The sequence below is a fragment of the Ambystoma mexicanum genome, chromosome 8 (genome assembly GCF_040938575.1).
Source record: "Ambystoma mexicanum isolate Mex_15411 chromosome 8, UKY_AmexF1_1, whole genome shotgun sequence".
Lineage (NCBI taxonomy): Eukaryota > Metazoa > Chordata > Amphibia > Caudata > Ambystomatidae > Ambystoma > Ambystoma mexicanum.
Window position 1 is genome coordinate 423536846 of NC_090929.1, and position 20220 is coordinate 423557065.

At 48.8% G+C, this 20220-nt stretch overlaps 1 protein-coding gene across 2 annotated transcripts in view; it reads left to right on the plus strand.

The window, feature by feature from the left end:
* The first annotated feature begins 3057 nt into the window (after nucleotides 1–3057).
* Nucleotides 3058–20220, plus strand: part of EXOSC10 (exosome component 10) — a 1010963-nt gene continuing 993800 nt past the window's right edge. The window contains exon 1 of one of the 2 annotated variants that reach the window (XM_069609938.1): nucleotides 3058–3273. In XM_069609938.1, coding sequence (XP_069466039.1) covers nucleotides 3145–3273 — 129 coding nt within the window. In that variant the 5' untranslated portion in view covers nucleotides 3058–3144. The remainder of the gene's footprint in view (nucleotides 3274–20220) is intronic. The other variant, XM_069609939.1, reaches the window with a different exon arrangement.

Sequence of the window (20220 nt, forward strand, 5' to 3'; positions counted from 1 at the left end):
GTGTAGGAGGAACACTGCTGCGGGTGTAGCGGAAGTCCCCAGCCCCTGAACAAAGAAAAGGGGGCGGGGCAAAAACCCTTGACGAATATCTGGGCCGGAAGGAAAAAAAACTAGAATGACTGTTTTCTCCAGCCGGCGTCAGGGTAAACAAGGGAGGTGCTGAAGGCTGCGGGGCGCGCTTGTCTACCGTGCGCGGCCCCGCCGGTGTGGACGCCACTGCAGCCCCCCCATCATCATCATCCGGGCCGGGAGGTAAAGGTCTGTTTCGGGCTTTTGTCGCAGGCCCGATAGCGAAGAGGCAAGGTGGCGTGGCCCTTATGGACACACGGCCTGTATTGTCCCTGGCACCAGCAGGGAACAAAGAGAAGGGGGCAGAGTTTGCTCTGCGCATGCCTGCTCCAAAAGGGGGAGAACCCGGGTCGTGGTGGTGAGGAGCCTGGGCTGGTCCACACTGCATGAGGGCCCATCAACATCTGGGCCTGAAGAGAAAAAAAAAACTTTTCTTTAAAAAGTGCCTGAAAGAGGGGTGTCATATTAACCCTGCGGTCTGCGACTGCTCAGGCCCTAGGAGTTCTGGACAGGAAGAACGTGGGTATCCAGAGTTGCATTGCAGTGGGGACACCCTGTTCTGCCACCAGCAACGGCCTCCGAGAGAGCAGCGGCTGACCTGGGAGCATCTGGGTGCCGTCAAAGGTGCTCCCCACCAAAGGTCAAGCTACCTGAAGCCCAGCAACGGCGGACACCCATCAACACCGGTGACTGCATCCGGCATCCCCAACAGCATTCAGCATGTCGGACGACGAGGGGACATGTCGGGGTCAGCTGGCACCAATACCCCATTTCAATGTTATGGGTGCGCCTGCAAGTCTGGGGGCCCGGTGGGTGGCCTGGGTGAAGAACCTGGAGTTGTTCTTCGCTGCCGTGGAGATCAAGGACACAGCCAAACGCCTGACACTCCTGTACTCTGCCAGATTGGCCGTTCAGAGGCTGTTCAAGACGTTAACGCCCAGAGATCAGTCATATGGTGCAGCCATCGCAGCCCTGAACGAGTATTTTCGACCCATGGTCCACAGGGACTACGAATGGTTCAGGATGAGGTGTGCGAGGCAGCAGGAAGGGGAGAGCCTCGATGCGTTCCATGGGAGGCTGCGTAACATTGCACTGTCCTGCGACCTGGGAAACTTCAAGGGGGAGGAGATCAGAGCCATATCATCTACGGCTGCAGCTCCTCGACGTTACGCAAACAAGTCCTGAGGGACCCGACGCTGACCCTCGACCGAATACCAGACCTCGGTCGGGCCCAGAAACTGGCGGAGGTGCGGGCCTCAGTCATGGACTCCTCCAGACACCACCTCAAATTGGAGGCCCCATGCAGCGAGTAAAAATTGAGGAGGTGGCAGCTGTCGCAAGTGGCAAGGAGGAAAACCGATGAGGAGGGGAGACTGGCCAAGGAGAGACCCCAATGCCACCATGTGTCATCAGTGCAGGTAATCTTCCACACCCGCAGGACTGCCCGGCGAAAGGACACATCTGTGGAAGGTGCGGGAAAGCAGATCACTCGCACGGGTGTCTCTCCCCAACTCCAGCCAGCATGGCAGCGACATCGGGAGGGAGTGAGCTGAAGGGGAGAAAGACCCCAGAGTGGCGGCGGTACAGGTGGCGGAGGGTCCCAGAGGAATACACTACGATGCCGGAGAGGAGGAAGATGAAGAAAATGTATTCTTCCTGTCCTGCAGCAGCGCCAGTGGCCAGTTTGATCCCGGAATCTTCTGAGCTCAGGCAGCCTGCCGTCGGGCCCTGTGGTGTGCGGACTGGAACACACCTGTTTGTTTTGCAGTGTTAAAATGTTTGAGTTGTTAGTAGCTCTTAGGTGGTGCACGGACTGGAATGCACCCAAAGTTTGCTGTGATGACCGAGGGGCACAGAGGGTGCATGGACTAGGAGGCACCAAGTGTAACCCTGCATAGTGTTTTTATTTGCGGTGGGTTTTTGGTTTTGTTTGTTTATAATAAAGGAGGGATGTTGTGTGGTGGTCTAGTGTTTTGCTCTGACGTGAGCGTCATGACTTTGTCATGACGCTCACTTAATAAATGGGGCTCTGCTGGCACAGCGAGGGCAGTGCAGCAGAGTCCCAGGAAGTGGCAACTTGTGTCTGCATCCAGTAACTGGGGAGGGCCTTGCCACGTGTTCGTGGCCTAGACCGCCATTGGGCCTGGGAGCTCCCACGCCGCGGCAATCCTGAGCTGGGTGTCCCCCCAGCTAGGGTACTGGGGCCGGTGATCCGGCTCAAGCAGGGTGATCCCTGCCCATCACACGCTGCGTGACCGCAGCTATCTGGTCCGGTGTTGGTGGACCCAACACCATACGGCCCGCCCAGGTGACCCGAGGTGGGCCAACCACAGGAGGTAGCCAGTAGGGGTGTGTTGTGGTTGGCGGGACAGGTGGGGAAAGGGCGATATAGGGGCTCCAGGCCAGAGAACCATTGGGGTAGAACAGAGGGGGCGGCGCCTCCAAGTTTGTCCAGCCCAGTTTTTGAAGTGGTCCTACCCCCTCAAAACCCCCAAAATATATACTTTGTTGCACTCCTGGTGTGATAATATGTTTGCGAGTTGTTTGTTGACAGGGACCGCGTCAGAGCCTTTCAACTTTTTGTCACTTGAAATGGACGAGCCTCAGGGACTGTTTTTCCTAGCGTAAGGCAAGAGGGGTCACAAAACCTCTTGTTGAAATGGGCCCTCATTAGCCCTGAAACAGCTCCAGTCGGCTCTGCTTGTAGCTCTCGTTTCTGAAAGTGCTAGGTCTAGGGTCGATCAGGTCTTGGTTGATGCGGATTTTTTTCTCCTGTTGCAGACACTCACATGTGCAAGAATGAAGAAAGATTACGTAATATTGGTTCCACGTTCCGGCCGTATAGTGTCCTCTTCTTCCATTACAATAAACTAAGCTTCTCCAATTCAAAGATGGCCGCGTCGCTGTCAGAGTTCTCGTTGAGGAGGGCGTAGTTTATAGTGACGCAACCTGTTCAGTCCTTTATGTTTTCACTGCACACAACTTTTGATGATGCCCTTGGTCCTTCCTCTTTGCCTAGTACCGGGGATTTGACTGAAGTGTGGCGCAGCTCTCGCGAGAATCTCGCGGTGGAAGATGGCGGCGCCCAGAGGAGCAGACCCGGGCAGGATAAACACGGTGGATAGTGACAGTGAGGAGGCAGCTGTGGTCCCTAAACAGGAGGGGCTCTTACCTGGGCACAAGGATGCCGACTCCTTCGTCAAGGTCCGTTTGTGAAATCCAGGTGCCAAGTTTCATTACAGAGCCTGAAGGGGAGACGTTTGTCTTGTTAATTGGTCGTTAGGGAGAACTTGTAGAAGACTGTCATGCTTCTCGAGCGGGCTCGGGCACTAAACGTCTCCTGGAAAAACAAATTGATTGTAGTGACCTAACAACAAAACTCCCAGCAAGCAACTGATGGAGAAGTGAAATCCCAGTACTGGGGCACTAGGGTCCCACTTGATGTGGAGTCATCTCATAGCTTCCAACCTTTTTTGTCACAAGGCTGGTTAAAACACCCGATTTTCTTTTTGGCGGGTGAGAGGCCCATAGAAGTGAATGGGCGTATGAGGGGCTTGGCGGGTGATTCATCAGCTTTCAAGGCGGATGAGTTTGAGAGCTATGCATCTGAATACCCTACTTGTAGCTCTGACTGTATTCATTAACTGCGCCGACACCACACCCGAAGCAAAAAAAAAAAAATGGGCCATTTACTTATCCCATTTATTGACTCGTAAGTCGCACGGCTCGGGCACATCTTAAGGTAATGTAAGTTACAACATGTTCCCAACGCATCACTAAATGCAAAAGTCAAAACTGGGTAGGTTCCAGCATGTTCCATTTGCAGCAAGCCTGCCAAAGTCATAATTGGGTTGGTTACAGCAAAGTCCAGCACAGGGCTACACAAAGCCGTTGTTGGGTAACAACTCATAATAGATGGGTTGCTGGTTGGTAGCATATCCGATCATGACATGGTAGGTGGGTTGCAGGTATGGTTAGGTAGCAAAAGCAGTACAAGCCGCACAAAACAAGGTGGGTAGGTTGCAGGTGCACTAATCTCAACACGGGATACGCAAAACATGAGTAATGCCAAAGTCACAGAGGTAAAGACGGGGCCACTGCTGGAGTGAGAACATGGATGGGTGGGTATAAAAAAACACGGACGGTAGATCACAGGACACCGTATTAGCAGCCCCGGCGATTGTGAATTATGCGACCGTGGCAGAATAAACCGGAAAAGCTGCGCTCTGGGGTCTATAGCGATGGTGCTAGCAGTGAGAGTCGATATGGGTCTTTCTGTGTTAAGCGCCTTATTCATCTGCTTGATATATCCCATTGTTTCTATATGTGACAGTGCAGAGAGACCAATGTTCAGATTGCTTTCGCAAGACACTTAACACGTGGAGGTGCTTCTGATGCAATGCGTGTGTTTCCGTACAGCATTATTTGTGCTCTTCTTTTCTCCACTAATCCCCTTTTTTATTTTTGTAACGTTGGTGGCAAATGGCATTTTGTTACACTACAGTAAAACATGACTATACTGCACTGTACAGTATAGTTATTTTGTATTGTTGTACAGGGCACTGGCATGTTAGATTTCTCTCCAGGCTCTGATTTGGGGCCACAGAGGCCCTATGTGGCAAGACATGCTGACCACTCATTTGTGTTTATGCCTGCCATCAGAAGTGACATCACAGAAACGATTAGTACAAGGAGTGCAATCAATCTTTGTTAATCAAGGGCGTACTGGGAAGTGACATTACAAGACGTATGACGCAACACTAAAATAAACCATAAGTGAGGTTTTTTTTTTTTTTTATAACCTAAGCTGCAAAGTCCGTCTCCTCTAAGGACACGCAATTTTGGCAGAAAACGCCAGAGGTGAAAGTGTCATATAACTCATTGGTACGCTGTACCACTAGTTCATTTGTTTTTTAAAGTGCATAATCTTAGTTCAAAGGAAAACGAAAAGCCTCCTGGCTAAACTGATAACTGGTGGAACCGAGGTGGCTAATGGGACTGTGCGTAGGGTCCCTCGTGCAAGGACATGTAGTTTTGTCCCTCTCCCATACGAAAGCCTGATCCGCAGGGGGGGGGGGGCATGGGGTGACCCAGTACAAGGGGAATCAAATGCTGTGGGCGGAGGCGGTTCCCATGAAGGAATCTACAATTTCTAGGAGCCGCTTGTGTGGGTCTAGTTCATGATTGTCCAACTCCAGGCATTGCGGGCCGGGATACTGACATGTTTTCAGGATATCCCTTATTAATATTCATGAGGACAATTCATACATTTAGAATCATTGTATGCAAATTTATCGTATGAATATTGAGGGGTATCCTGAAAACCTGACCTGGATCCTGCCTGCCCTCAAGGCATGTTCCAAATAGCACAATTTAGTCAGGAGTGCCTCCCATGAGGCCAGAGACGGTGGGCGAGGGTCTTTCCATGCAAGGACCAAGGATTTCCGGGCTGCAAAGAGCGCAGTGTGTATAAACCCCTGTGTAGCGTGAGCCTCATGCCAGTATTCCTGTTGGACCCCAAACAGTAGTTGGCCTGGCATTGGAGAGATGTCAATCTCCCTTATACGTTTGATCCAGTGATATATCGATTGCCAAAAACCCTTAATGCGAGGACAGGACCATATCATGTGCCCAAATCCCGCCCCCCCCACACACTCTTGCCAACAGAGAGAAGATTGTATGAGTCCCTGTCTTAAATAACTTGCTCGGTGTGTAGTAAAGCTGCTGTATAATTTTATACTGGATATTCGTGTTTTTAATGCAGTACAAAAAAGCGGGTATGGCTTCAAAAAATTCAGCCCCTGGGTCGAATTCGGCCCCTAAGTCCGCGGACCATAGAGACGCTAACGTGAGCTTGCGACTGGCTTTCTTTGGGATGCTGATGGAATAAAATGTTCCTAACCTCGGGAATGAGTTCAGATTCCGAACCATCTCCGACTTTCGGTGTGGCCTGTCTGGACTCCTCTGTGGTATGTTTTAAGATTGTCGCCATAACGGTTCTGTAAGGGAGCCAGTGACCCTCTGCCAACCCCACAACCGGTCTAGCATCTGCGAAGGGGTACCCCATTGTCAAACAGGTCCATGTCTCTGACATGCGGCCACATAGTGTCTTGGATGTGGAGAGGCTTCTGGTTAGTTTCGAAAGATAGCCCTGATGCTGATCCAAGCGGCCAACTCTCGAGTTAGTGACCCTTGCTGGTACTGCATTTTGTGCCACTGATCGAGGGTTGGCCCAATTATCAGCGCTGTTTATCATGTTCGGGAGTCGTGACTGTGGGGTCGCTAGGATTTCTTGGGGCGTAAATGGTTTCAGCACTGAAAGTTCTGTGGCTCTCCAGCTGGCCTGGTCATCTCGATCTAGCCAGTGTTTAGCCCAGCACAACTGTGCGCCATAGGTTTTCCACACTGGGAGAGCCAGATCGCCGTCCAACCTGCCAGCTTTCCAGAACTTTAATACGTGCTTTTTTTGCCCCGCCATATAAGTTTCGAAATGTGGTAGTCCAGGCCCTTAAACATTTGGTCAGTTGGGGTGAAAGGTAGCAGCATGTCTAGGTAAGACAGTTTTGGGAGGGAGTTCATTTTAAAGGTGTTAATCCTGCCCGAAATAGTGGTAGTACAGTCCATCTGAGAATATCTTATTGATGATCGGGGGTAGTTCAGTTCCATAATGTCATGCGGGTTGGGACACATCCGCACGTCAAGTAGACGATGCTCTTGAGCTGAAGCTTAAATGGTTCCACTCCGCCGGGATCTCAAGGGATGTCGGGTCTCAGTGGCAGAACCTCTGATTTAGCCAAGTTGATAACATAGCCAGCCATGGGTCCGACATCTTGTAGCAAGCAGCGCAGCCTAGGAGGGATAATTTTTAGTCGCTGACATACGCCAGTAAGTCATCTGCGTAAAGGAATACTCTATGTTCTTCTGTACCACGTATGGTGCCAGTACACCTGGGGTCTGCTCAGAGTTTCGCCGCCAGGAGTTCAATAGTGAGCGCCTATAGAAGCGGCGAAAGCAGGCATCCTTGACGAGTGCCCGAGTGGAGAGGGAACGGGGGGGTGTGATGCCGTTAGGAGTCACTGAGGCGATGGGATTTTTTAAACAGGAGGTGTACAATATTGATAAAGTCGGCGGGGAATCCAAATGTCTTTAGCACTTGGAACATAAAGTTCTGTTGGACCTTTTCAAACGCCTTTTCAGTGTCCAGAGCCAGTATCCCCTCCTCTGGGCCAGCCCCGCTGGCCAATGCCATGTAGGAGACGTCTAACATTGTCCGCTAAGTGTCTGCCCTGAATAAAACGAGGGGATCAACGATTCGGCTTGCTAGGCATTTTGTGAGCATTTTAACGTCCGCGTGGAGTAGTGAAATGGGGCGATATGAGCCACAGTCCTTCGGGTCCCGTCCCTTCCTTCTTGTGGAATATGATAATGTTAGCGTCGAGCATAGACTTGGGTAGGTGGCCCCTCGCAGCAGCTTCCATGAAAACTGCCTTTAGTGAGGGTGCAAGTCGGCCCTCCATCAACTTGTAAAGGTCTATGGGGAAGCCATCGGGCCCGCCGCCCTTCCCGGGTTCAGGGACCTAATCGCTTGAGCCACTTCCTCAACCGTAAGTGGGGCGGCCAGTGGATTGGCCTGTGGGGGGGGCGGCAACTTGGGAGGTCGATCCAAGCCAGGAAGTCAGTGATATGCTGAGGATCAGTAGACGTTGCATGGGCGTACAGTGATCCATAAAACTCTGTGAACCTTCCATTGATGACCTCTTCGCCCATCAGTTAGTTCCCGTCAGGTCGCAAATGTAGTCGATCGTTTGGGCGGCTTGTCTGCCGTATAGCCAACGCCATCAGATGTAAGGGTCTACCATCGCTATAATACACTTGAGACCAACTTGAGAAGGACTTCTGGGCCCTGGCTGTGGTTACACGCTTCAAATCTAGCCCAAGTTTCCCCAGTTTAGTAAACCTGCGGGTCGCGCGTGCGTTTAACTTCGTTGCACGTTTAGCTTCTGTGCAGTCAGTATATCTGCTCTCAGTTGCATCTCTTGTCCTCCCCGTCCCCCCGTTTCTTAATTTGTGGGATCACCTAGCTATACATTGCCCCGCAGATATGCCTTTAAATGCATCCCAGTAGGAAGCTGCATTGAACTAGTCTGTCGTATGAGATTGCCAAAAAATATTCGTATCCTCCCAGGTCGTCGAGGAAGTCCAGATAGCCCTGCGCCCTCAAGTGTAAGCGCCATTGTTGTCTCAGGTGGGGGTTACTTGGCAGGTCAATGTGAAGTACTACAGGAGCATGATCAGATAACATGGGGGCCCTAATGTCGCAGGAGCGTATAAAGTGAAGAGCGTTTGAGGGCAGGAACCAGTAGTCTAGCCTGGAGTAGCTCTTATGAGTGGCTGAGTAAAAGGTGTAGTCCTTGTGGTGTGGATGTGAGGCTCTCCAGGCATCTTTGAGTTTGAGCTCTGTCAAGAGTTTGGAGAGCGGTGAGCTTCCTAGAGGGTGTGTTTGAAGCGGCGGTAGAATACGGTCTGTCTTCCGGAGGGACCAAGGCTAAATCGCCCCCAATTAAAGATAATGCCCCCTTGTACTGCACGCACTTAGTGAAGGTGTGTGTGAAGAATGCTGGCGAATCCGTCGTAGGCGCATAGATATTGAGGAGGGTGATGGCCTAATCTGACTGTGTACCATGGCATATCTGATCCCCCGCCATCCACTAACACCTGTCCTGTCTGTGTCTGAAATGGGATCCGTTTATGTATTAGGATGGATTCCCCTGGCATGGAGAGTGTATAGCGAACCTCCCCGCCCCTCTTCAGTTTTTCCGACTCAGAGGCGTTCAGGTGGGTTTCCTGTAAGAAAATGACATCACCCTGCATATCCCGCATGAGATTTACTTTACTTTATTGCATTTGTACTGCGCAGCAATGAACCCGTGGGCATGATGGCACGGACGAGACTAGACAACAAGAAACATATATGCGCAGAAAGAGCTGGGGGAGAGAACCGAGGATTCAACTGGGCTTTATTCAAAGAGCCATGTTTTTAACTTTCTTTTGAAGGCCTCGAGGGTTGGTTCCAATCTGAGGTCCAGGGGAAGGCGATTCCAGGCAATAGGGGCTGTGTGGCAAATGCACCCCTTTCCACTTTCAAAGATTTGCTTTTAGGAATTAAGAGCATATTAGTATCCTGAGAACACGAGGAGAACACTTAGGCAGAATGAGTTTGTTGATGTAACGGGGCATAATGCCCAGAAGGCTCTTGAATGTTGGGAGTATAAGGCGATAGTGGATTTTAGCCTCTACATGTAGCCAATGTAGACCTCTTCTTGCTGGTGTAACATGGTCCTGCCTGGAGAGGTCTGTGACCCCCCCCTCACAGCACCGTTTTGGATAACTTGCAGTCGATTAATCTCCCTTTTGCTGATACCAGTCAGCAGACTGCAGCAGTAATCCATTTTTGTGCCTGCTATGGCTCTCGCCAGTGTTCCGGCGTTGGCCTGAGAAATCATAGGTCCGAGGTGAGTGAAGAGTTTAAGGTAGTAGGCGGCCCCAGATACAACACTTCCCACATGAGCATTCATAGAGAGGTGTTGATCAAGAATCAACCCTAGCGACTTAACTTTTTTAAGTGTGTCTAGTTTGACTTCGCCCAGCTGAATTTTGCTATACCTGGGGTCAAATTTTTAAATCCGATTAGGGGATCCCACAACCATGAGCTCCGTTTTAGTTCTGTTAAGCGCCAGTCCATTTTGTACCATCCAATTCTCGATACAGGTGTAGACTTTGTTCATACGCTCTTCATCTTGTGTGTGGTCTCCCGTGGGGGAATGATACATTGGGTATCATCTGCGAAATTAGTGAACCCGATAATTTCATGCACCAACATAGAGAAGAAGGGGACGGTAAAGATATAAAAACAGGGCGAAAGACTTGCTTCTTGTGGGACTCCATACTCGATCGGGATTGTATCTGCTTTAGCTAGGTCTGAGCATACACAACTGACCCTGTTTTTGAGAAAAGAAGCCTTTCAGTGGCTTTGGTGGAAAAAGCTGCCACTTGTTCGAGCCTGGTGACCAACAACGTGTGGTCAACCAGGTCGAACGCGGCTGAAAGGTCCATGAGCATGGTGGATACTCCCTTGTCTATGTTGGAAAGCAGCCTGGATTTTAGTTCCAGGAGGGCAGTTTCAGTGCTATGACCCTCTCTGAAGCCTGATTGCCGACAGTTAAGAATTGGGTAGCTTTCTATATCTTTAGCTATTTGTATATAGGCAGCTCGGTCCAGAATCTTCATCAAGAAGGGCGAGTTGGTAATAGGCCTATAGTTCAAGGGGTCATCTTAGGCAAGGCCTGGTTTTTTGAGCAATGGAGTGACCCAGGAGCGTTTCAGTTCATCTGGTACGGCACTCTCTTTAAAGGAGGCATTAACAAATTGCAGGATGGCTTCCAGCAAAAAAGGGGGGACATGCTTTAATTATAATGGTTGAGAAGGGATCACCCCTGCACATAGTTGTTTTCAGGTGTTTGACCACCTCCGTCAGCTCTTCCAGCGTAATTGCTGAGAAGGAGAATTCTGGAATAAGTGGGCTTCTAATGTGCTCCTGAGGTTCTGGGGTGTTAACTTCATTCCGGGCGTTTTCCTTTTTTTTGGTATTGGCTTTGATTCCTTGTAGTTTCGAGGCCATGGCAAACTGGATAGCCTGGCGCCATTTTTTTCTTTTATGACTTCATTGACCTCGAGGACAGGCGTCAATTCCTTCTCCTTGACAATTTTAAACAATTCCTTGGCCTCTGATCGTGCTTCCGTAATCCTATTGTTAAAGAAATTCTTCTTTGCATCTAGGATGGCCACTTTATACAATTCCGCTGCCTCTTTGTAGGCCACACGAAAGTCATCAGAATAATTAATTTTCCATTTAAAATACAATTTACGCATAGCCACTTTTAGAGTGCGTAGCGCTGGGGTAAAACAGGATTTATTGGGGGTGACAAGCTTGTTTGTTTTTTACTTTCTCCTGGGCTTGACAGTTGGTAATGTCATCGAGGGTTTCCATGAGTATGGTGGAGAGTTCCTGGGATGTTTCTGGGAGTAAATCGTTAGTCAGATGTTTAACTAGTGGGGCGATGTGTTCCGAAGTGAGCAATTTGGAGTTGCGTCCCTTTGTTGGCGGGGAGCTTTTGCTTTTTGGTTTGGCGGGAAAGGGCAATCGAATTGCAAAGTTAACAAAGTAATGATCTAACCATGGGCAGGGCGAAGTGGTTAGGTCAGTGATGGATACATGCATTGCTGCAAGCCAGTCCAGAGTGTGTCCTAGTTGATGAGAAGGTTGACGATTAAATTGGGCGAAACCGTGTGAGCCCAAGGTGGTCTCCAGGTCAGCTCCCTTTTGATCGTCTTGATGGCCAAGCCAATAGTTAAATCTCCCAATAAAATGAAGCTAGTGTGGGGTTTGAGACAGGCCATGAGGTGGTTGGATAGGGCAGAGACAAAATCCTCAGAGTGAGAGGGGGACTATATAACAGTAATAGGTTGATGATGGTCTCAGCATTAATGCCTATTTAGCATCCTCTTCCTCTTGATCAGGTGCTCCAAACCCTGTACAGTGAGAGATATGAGCGTGAGGGTGGGGTGGTGTAGTTTCAGAGGGAGAGCTCATAATGTATCTTTGTTTGGGGTACTGACCCTTCGGTCCACAGACCTCACACCTGAATAGACGTAGAGGGAGGACAGTTCCCCACAAAACTCCCACCCCCTTCCTCCCGCAAAACCAAAACACTCTTGTAAACCAGCGTAACACTGAGTCCGTGAAACTAGGACCCAGTACTGGGCAAAACGAGCCCATGCATAGGGGAAGCCAGTGAGGGCTCAAGGGCCACCACTTGCATACCAACTACTCCTAGGGCAGGGTCGTGGCCAAGAATAACAGAATCCAGTGTAAACCTTAAAACCAACTGCAATGCCATTGTGTCATGATCTCTGCTTCCAAAAGATCAGGACTTGCCCGACTCCCTTGGAAGCAGACCCATAACCCCGGTTCCGAGTGCCAGCCAGTCCCAATTGGGACCTTTTGGACCCTGTCCTGGCGCCAGTGGCACCAGGCTCATAAAGATGCCCAGTCCCAGCACTGGAAGCGCCGGGCTCATAATGCTTGGGTGGACTTACCTGCAGCAGACCATGCTGCTTGCTTACCTGCCAGTTGAACCCCTGATCCTCTTCTGTTTGGGACTACTTTTCCTGTTGGGTGGGGCAGGAGCCTCTCCCTAGGTTCAGAACACTGGAACTCTTCTGGAAAGCAGGAACTCTTTTCTTACCTAGGTGTGGCTGTGGAAGGAGACACCTAAGCACTACAGGAGGCTATTTAAACCACACCCGATGGATGAATCTTGCTTTGCGTTATTCTGCATTCTCTGCAGCAGAACGCTCATCGTGTCTTCTGCTTCTGATCCTGGGCCTAAGGGAACAAAGGCTTACCATCCTGGAATCCAGTCTTCAGCAGCACCTGTAAAGACAAAGAAAGAACAGGTTAGCACTACGGTCTTCAGTGGCAGCGCATCTCTTACCTGGTCCATCGGCTGTCACCAACGCCTCGCGCTGCATTCCGGCATCTGAAAGACAAAGGCTTACCTCCTCTTCGCATGCTCCGGAGGTCCTCGCACTGCATTCCGGCATCTGAAAGACAAAAGCTTACCAGCTCTTCGCACGCTCCGGAGGCCTTCGGCGCTGCATCCCACATCTGAAAGACAAAAGAAGGTGCGTTTAAAGACATTGGGCAACTTTCTTACTCACGTGCCATTACTCCTTCCCACGCCGAATCCAGTGGGTATTCCAGCACCCTTCAGCTTCTCTAAAGCTCCGAACTTGTACCTGCAAGATAAAAGGGACAGTTAGTGCACATCGTGAAGCAGGCTACAAGCGCTTACTTACGTGCTTCCAGGCGCTTCTATTCCTCACGCGGGTTCGATCCTCAACTCTCACCAGCCCGCCATCGCCGGAACCCTGCAAAACGAGATATCATTACAAAAGACTTTAAAGACATTTGAAGTGCCCAGAACTTACCGTTCGTGCAGTTAACGACGGACAGCAGTCCTCTGAGGTCAAGAGGCCTGCACCCTTATCCAGTGAAGAAACTGGTTACGGCACCCTGCCCCGAGGCAGATGGAGAGCTCGGCGTTCACTTACCTAAGGTGAGGGTGTTAACCTTTGGGGTTCTATAGGAGAAGAGAAAGGGAAGAGGAGAGAGGCACCCAATAACCCCAGTTCATTAATCCCATATTTTCTATCTGCAGACATCTTACTCTTCGAGTCAGACATACAGTGCACAGAGGTCCAGCCCAAAGAGCCAACCGTGTGTTACACATCACCTTTGAAGATACGGTATTCACCCAGTCAATACCGGCGCCTCTGCGGGAATCAGGTGAGCGTTACACATTGGGGGGGTATGGCTTCAGTGCCTTCAGCGGCCTCCCGCCCATGTTACTCGAGTTTAGGCTGCTCACATAGGCGAATGCAACAGTCCCTACGAGGACTCCAGCTGGTGGAAGAGTTCTTGGATCAGGTGGTATGGCGTGAGTCCTGTTGTCGCCCTAATATCGTATGGAGAACGTAAGTATTTACTGCACCCGGGTCCTCATCCCTCTCCCATTAGTGAGGATTAGCCCCTAAGAGACAGTAGCAGGGCGTACCACCATCTGGCCATCACTCGGGTAGCCCTGAACCATGCCTCAGGCCCGCAGGGTACTGTCCTACTCTCTTCCACCATCCATGGGGGGCCCTGACGAAGATGTGGCCTCGAGGGTGGTGACGACGTGCGCATAGTCTTGGGGTTCCAGTCCACCACAGAAGGGAATTCTTCAGAGACCAGTTCCCATTTCAGGAAGCGCCAGGCACCCTCAGGGTCCTCGAAAGAGTGCCACTGCTTATCAAGTTGGATGGACCCAGGTTGCAGAGAATTGAGATAGTGCCGATGTTCCATCCCCTTCAGGGCATCGAATATAGGATTGAACCCCTTCCTACTCCTAGAGACCTCGATGGAGTAGTCATTGAAGATCTTAATCTCTGCTCCCTCCACCCTGAGGGTGCCCGCCACATGATACGCCTTCAGTATTTTTATCTTATGTTGAAAATTCAATAGGCGCATCGTGATGGGCCGCGGGCAGTCCCGCGGTGCAGGTTTGGGTATCGGCGCCCCATCGTCAAGCTCCTGGGGTCTGATAGCATCAGTTTGTTCCAGAACAGATCATGTGTGAAGGATACAAGGTCCGAGCCCGCAGTGTTTTCTGGCAAGCCCAGCAGGCGCAGATTGTTGCGTCAGGACCTATTTTCGACTTTTGCTCCGAGGCGCTGCACCTCCCTGATTCCGCTGCCATAGATGTGCTATTGTCCTCAAGCAAGCTGATAAGCTGCTCTTTATCCGTCGTCCGGTCCGCTTGTGCGTTGAGCCCTGTTTGCACGTCTTGCTGATCTCGCTTAATGTCGTGGACTGTTTTGTTTGTCTCCTGCGTCATTTGGCCAATAGTTTACATTTCTTGCAGGATCGCCTGGAGCTGGCTTTGAATTTGTACCTCCATTGTGGGTGGCTTACGTGTAGATCGCTGCAGCGTTGTGGCCGTTGTCTCGCCCATGGGGATCTGCTGTTCAGTGGTGCGGAGTAGAACATGCCCTCCCTGGGAGGCAGTAGAGGGCCGGTGGAAGCTGCTCTGCAACCTGGGGCCTGCGGCAAGAGGGGTGGCGGCTCAGCTGCTTTTGCAGGGCTTGGCTGGTCCGGGTGGCTGGTCACGGCTGACGCTGCGCAGCTTGCGCTTTCACCAGTTCAGTGCGGGCACCCACCGCTTGGCCGAGTGATGTAGGTGAAGGAGAATGGCAGGTATGGGATCCCACAGGGCTGTCTCCCTGCTGCAGCAGTTATTATGTAGGGTGCCGCTGGAAGTTGGCAGCAATATAAGGCCTCTGTGGTCTGGCTTGAGGAGCTGGATGTGAGGCGCCTAACAGGGTCCCAAACCCGACGATCAGCTGGTTCCTCCTCCCTCTAGTGACAGTTATTGTCCAGCCAGGGCTGTAAGGCATGCTCTCTTCTCCCATTAATGTCGGAGTGAGCTGGCTGCACCGATTCAGTCAGTGCCCCTTCATAGGAATTCCCCCCCCCCCTCTCCTGGGAGCAACCGTGGGCTAAAATGGAAGGTGGCTACATCGGAGTAATAATCCCTGTGGTGTTCGCTGTGTTCATCACTGGGCCGCCTGTCCCGCTTGTTGGGGGGGCCAGAGCCCCCTGATGGTCATGCGCTCCTCCTTCTCCTCCCCCACCCAGTGATTCCACTTCCTGTGAGGCCCCCCCCACCCACCATGGGCCAGGGGCCCGCGATCTAGTTGGTGCTTCTCACCCGCCCCGGGGGTCCGGACTTGTGCATCGGGGTGGTCGGGCTTTCCATAGTCTGCAATCCATCCCCCTACTGGGTCTGTAAGCGGTGGCGCGCAGGTGGGGAAGATTGTCAGCAGGCTGTAGGTCTGCGGCAGTCGAGCCGCCTCAATCCTCAGCAGCACGCTGCCTGCGGTCAGAGGCTCCGATGGAGTCAGGCTTCAGCCGGTGGCTGCACGACCCATTCTGCCATTGGTCCCTATGAATCCTTTGCTGCACATCATAGATGCAGCAGGAGAATTCAGCGGGCCAGAATTCTAAGGCACCAGAGCTCTTCTAGCTCATGGCTCTCGAGCGCCACCTCGCCCCCTTTGTACATAACACAATTTTAATATGCAATCCTTGTGTGAAGTCCAAATGCCAGTAAAGCATGCAGGGTTTGGAATCGCCCAGAATGGTGTCTGGATTACGTAATTGTCATATTAGCTACCACCTTTTGGTGGTTACATGCAGATTAGACCCTTGTGGCCTTGAGACAGTGTGCTCGCAAATTATATGTGGGTAATTCTCAAATTCAACACTCGCCCAATGAACCTTTTGTTAATCTGTGGATGAATAACATCAACATGAATGATTAAAGACCGGAAACTAGCTTGGTTTCCCAAAGGAATATATGTGCGCAGTATCGGTTTTATATTAATGATTTTTACCCCTTATACTTGATTGGGTCAGTCTATCATCCTGGAGATAGTAATGTGGTAGCTGATTGCCATATGATTAATATTTCGCTGTTCAATATAAACAATGGTATAGAGGTGATTCGTTACCAAAAACATGGCTGGTCTAAATATACTTCTCATGCCTACAAGGTTAATATTATCAAACACTCGCTTACCTTATTTATCGGACGCACGTTGATTCGTAATAATAATGGTGCCTTCGTAATAATAATGGTGCCTTCCCTTTTTAATATATTTATGTTCGTTCTGATCCCTCTTGTTCAGCGGCTATGTGATCCCTGAAAGTAAGTGTGCTCTGTAATGATGCATAACTTTTAGCAGTAGTCTTTCTCCCATAATCGCATAATCAGTAGTTGCAGATGTCCTGTTTGGATTCATCTTCTCCAGCATCCGTGATTGCAGTGGACATGTGCGCCCTTTCCCTGTTAAAGACTGTTTATTTCCGGGTGCACGCAGGACTTGCTCGTGTGTCCCGAACTGATAGACCGATAAATGCCGCTCGTAAGCGAGTATCAAGTTATGTTTTCTCGATTTCACAAAGGTTTAACTTCCTGAAATTGATTGTGTGCCGGATGACCAAATTGATCCTAATTTAGATCACTGAAATACTGCTTTGCAATATAATGTTGCAAACCCTGATGCCCATGTATTTATTATTGTTTCCCTCAGCCTTGCATGCTTATCGCCATTGGTTAGGATCTCATGGCATTAAACATTTTTTTTTTGTTCAGTGCGGGAATAATGCCAATCCCCTTTAGCTAGACTGGCAGTGCCCAGGCACATGTAACCAAAATACATAAAACAAGAAACACTGGCCTCTAACAGTTATTAAACTAGTCATGACAGCATATTGTGCCATAGCAAATACAATATCATAAAGCTTGTTAGAATAATTAGTTAAACAGATTCTGTGGACTAGTATATAAAAGAACTCTTGCAAAAGCCATATTCCGACATCGGGTGGTAAATGCATGGATTTCATCCTCAGAATGTAGGCCTTCTGTTGTACAGAGTAACGAATGGATACATTTTGATTCCAAACATCTCAAACGGTGAGTAATATCCCCACCTCGCTTACTCAAACTGGCCCTGTAAAGACCAATACATTGGATGTCACTCTTGTTTTCCAGTCGATGGCAAGACTGCTAGTGTAATGGTAAGTCTAATCGTTGATCTTGGCCACCCAAGTTGTATAAGTGCTCTCTGATTACGATTCTAATCGTACTTCCCACATAGATTTTCCAGTTTATGAACGCTCTAATTTTAATTGACACCTGGTTTATAATTAAATTGCTCTGCGTCCTGATGGGCATACTGACACATACTACAGGTTGCACAATTGTGGAATCCTTTAGGTGGCCGCAACCAATCACTACCGCCAGTAGGTTTACCAGCGAGTGGATCTAGAAATGACGATCATAAAAATGTTTTATTGTTGTAGGGCTTGACAACCCAAACAGAAATATTTGATCTAAGTAAAGCGTGAAGTTATTTAGTCAAGTGTCTAAATTGCAGAGCTGGTTAAAATCAAAATCCCTGGTTCATTGTTTAGTGAAGTGTATGATCCTCGGCAAATAAGTGTGTGTGTGTGTGTATATATGTGTATATATATATATATATATAGTGCATTTGGTTAATAAGCTATAACCTTAAACACCATACCAAAACATTAAGTTGCACATTACACTATAGCTATTTCTTTTATGAGAATTACCTATTATATATTTCATCAACAATTCAATTAGCCCTTATAGCATAGTCACATAGCTCATGGACATGTTAAAACCAATCATTACATACACAACATTCATTATATCAGTGTTATTTAGCAATGAACTCAATTCATAATTTCAAACAAAGTAGATGGTTAAACATCAACCTTATTACATAGAGTCCTGAACAATATCACGATTTCCTTCGACAAATAAATTAGGACTGTATGTTCGAACACCCTTTTACTGTTCTCAATACCTCCTTCCATATAGAATATGCTGCGCTTGTAGTCACTAGTGAGATGGCCACTGGCAGTGTATTCCAAAGTGATCACCCTGTACATCCACTGTGTGCAAGACTAACGCTTGATAGCCTTTTTGGTATTGCTTACTTAGAACTTGCTGAGACGCCTCAATCGCAGTATGGCATATTCAGAAAGTCGTGTTATCATAAGGTACCTTTTTTTTTTTTTTTTTTTTTTTTTCTTCATTTTTTGCAAAAGTGACACACAATCCCCTCTCCCATCCCCTTGAGCTGTGTGTGCCACCTTATAATGCAAGATGGTATTTAAGATTCCAGAGGCATTCCCAAATGTTTGAGACTCCTCAGGCAATGTCCAAAATCGGAATGTTCGACGGGCATAGTTTCTGATAATCCTCCTGCAGGTAATCCAGCAAAACACTCCAGTCTGTCCTGAACCTTTGGCCTCCCCCCTGCAAGCTAGAAGTGACCCATTCCATAGCCAGTATATGCCAAATTTTACTTAGCCATTCATGGCGTGTAGGAAAAGCCTCCTTGCAATTAGAAGTAGAGCCGCCAATATCGGAACCATACATGCCTTAAAACGTGCCCTTCCCTATGGTGCTGTATCCTTTGCCCAAAGACCCAATAGGCACTTCTCTTTCCCCGCTGGTATGTCTCTCCCTACCACCACTTGTATTGTCAAGCACACTTGGCCCCAGAATAGTTTTAGGTTCGAACAGGACCACCAAATATGGAGTCTATCACCCGTCCATTGAATCCATGCCAACAATAAGCTTCTCGGGCATATAGTGCCATTGGGTGAGAATTTGAAATCCCATTTCCCTTAAATAAGCTTCGGAATGCTATCCCATAGAGTATCCCAATCCTCCATCGATATTTTTTGTCCAAAGGAGTTCAAACTTTCACATATAAGACCATCGCTCTCAGGGGGTGGGGTGCTGGTGGGGGGGGGGATATCTTCAGATCATTGAAAATATATCCCGTCACAGTCGGGGCACATTGATAGACTAATATCTTCAGATTAGTCTATTAAATGCAGAAATTAGATGTATGTCCCCTGACTGTGACGGGATATATTTTTCAAATGCGGTAAATTGTCTTCCCGGCATCCCTTTATTAGAGGGATGTACAACCCAGTGTCGGAGCTGGTAGTAAGAGAGCCTGTCCCCTTCCGTAAGGTCAAACGATTGTTTACACTGCTCAAAGTTTTTGACTTCCTGACCGTGCATCAGATCTTTGAATTTTAAACCTCCCGCCACCTTCTACTTTCCAAAGGCTCCTACCTCAATCCTAGGTGCAAATTGGGAATTCCCAAATAGTGGTGTGAACGGACTTGGAATAGTCTAAATGAACCGCTCTTCCACCACCTCATCCCATACCTCACCCACCAGTGCAGTGATGGGCAATGGTTTCATACTGGGGGGGCTGATATTACTTAGCTAACCATAGCACTGCATCCCATGGACCTCCTACCACCGCTCTAGCCCTAGAGACCCATAGTTTAATATCCTCCCCCAAAAGCCATTGCTTAAACACCCACAGTTGGGCTGCCCAGTAGTATTGCCTAAAATTGGAAAAGGCCATTCCTCTCCTATTCCTCGGTGCCATCAGTTTGCCAAAGCCACCGCTTTTGTTTATTGTGCCATATAAATGCTGATAATAAACGACGGAGTGAAACAATAAAGTTCCCGTATGTGGGAACTCCCGTCCTCTGCACTCTATCAAAGGCTCACATAAGAGTCCTAGTCATTTCAGAAATGTGTAATGAGTGATTTCTACTTTCTTTTGTCAAAGAAAGGTATTTTTACATATATTTTGAATAAGCAATGTTAAAAATGAACATACAAGGTGTAATGCACATCCAAATAACTTAAAATACACAAGCTATCTTATCAATCTTGATTCTTTATTGTTGGCCCAACTCGTTTCTTGTGTAACCACTTCTTCAGGGGCAAATCGCAACTAGTTTTCTCATATTAATATCTGCAAGAACAATTTTTTTTTTTTAACTTTGTTTATTTTCAATCAAGGCAGAATGATAAATTACAAACAGTATCGGCAGTGATTCTTTAGGTATATAGATCCCCA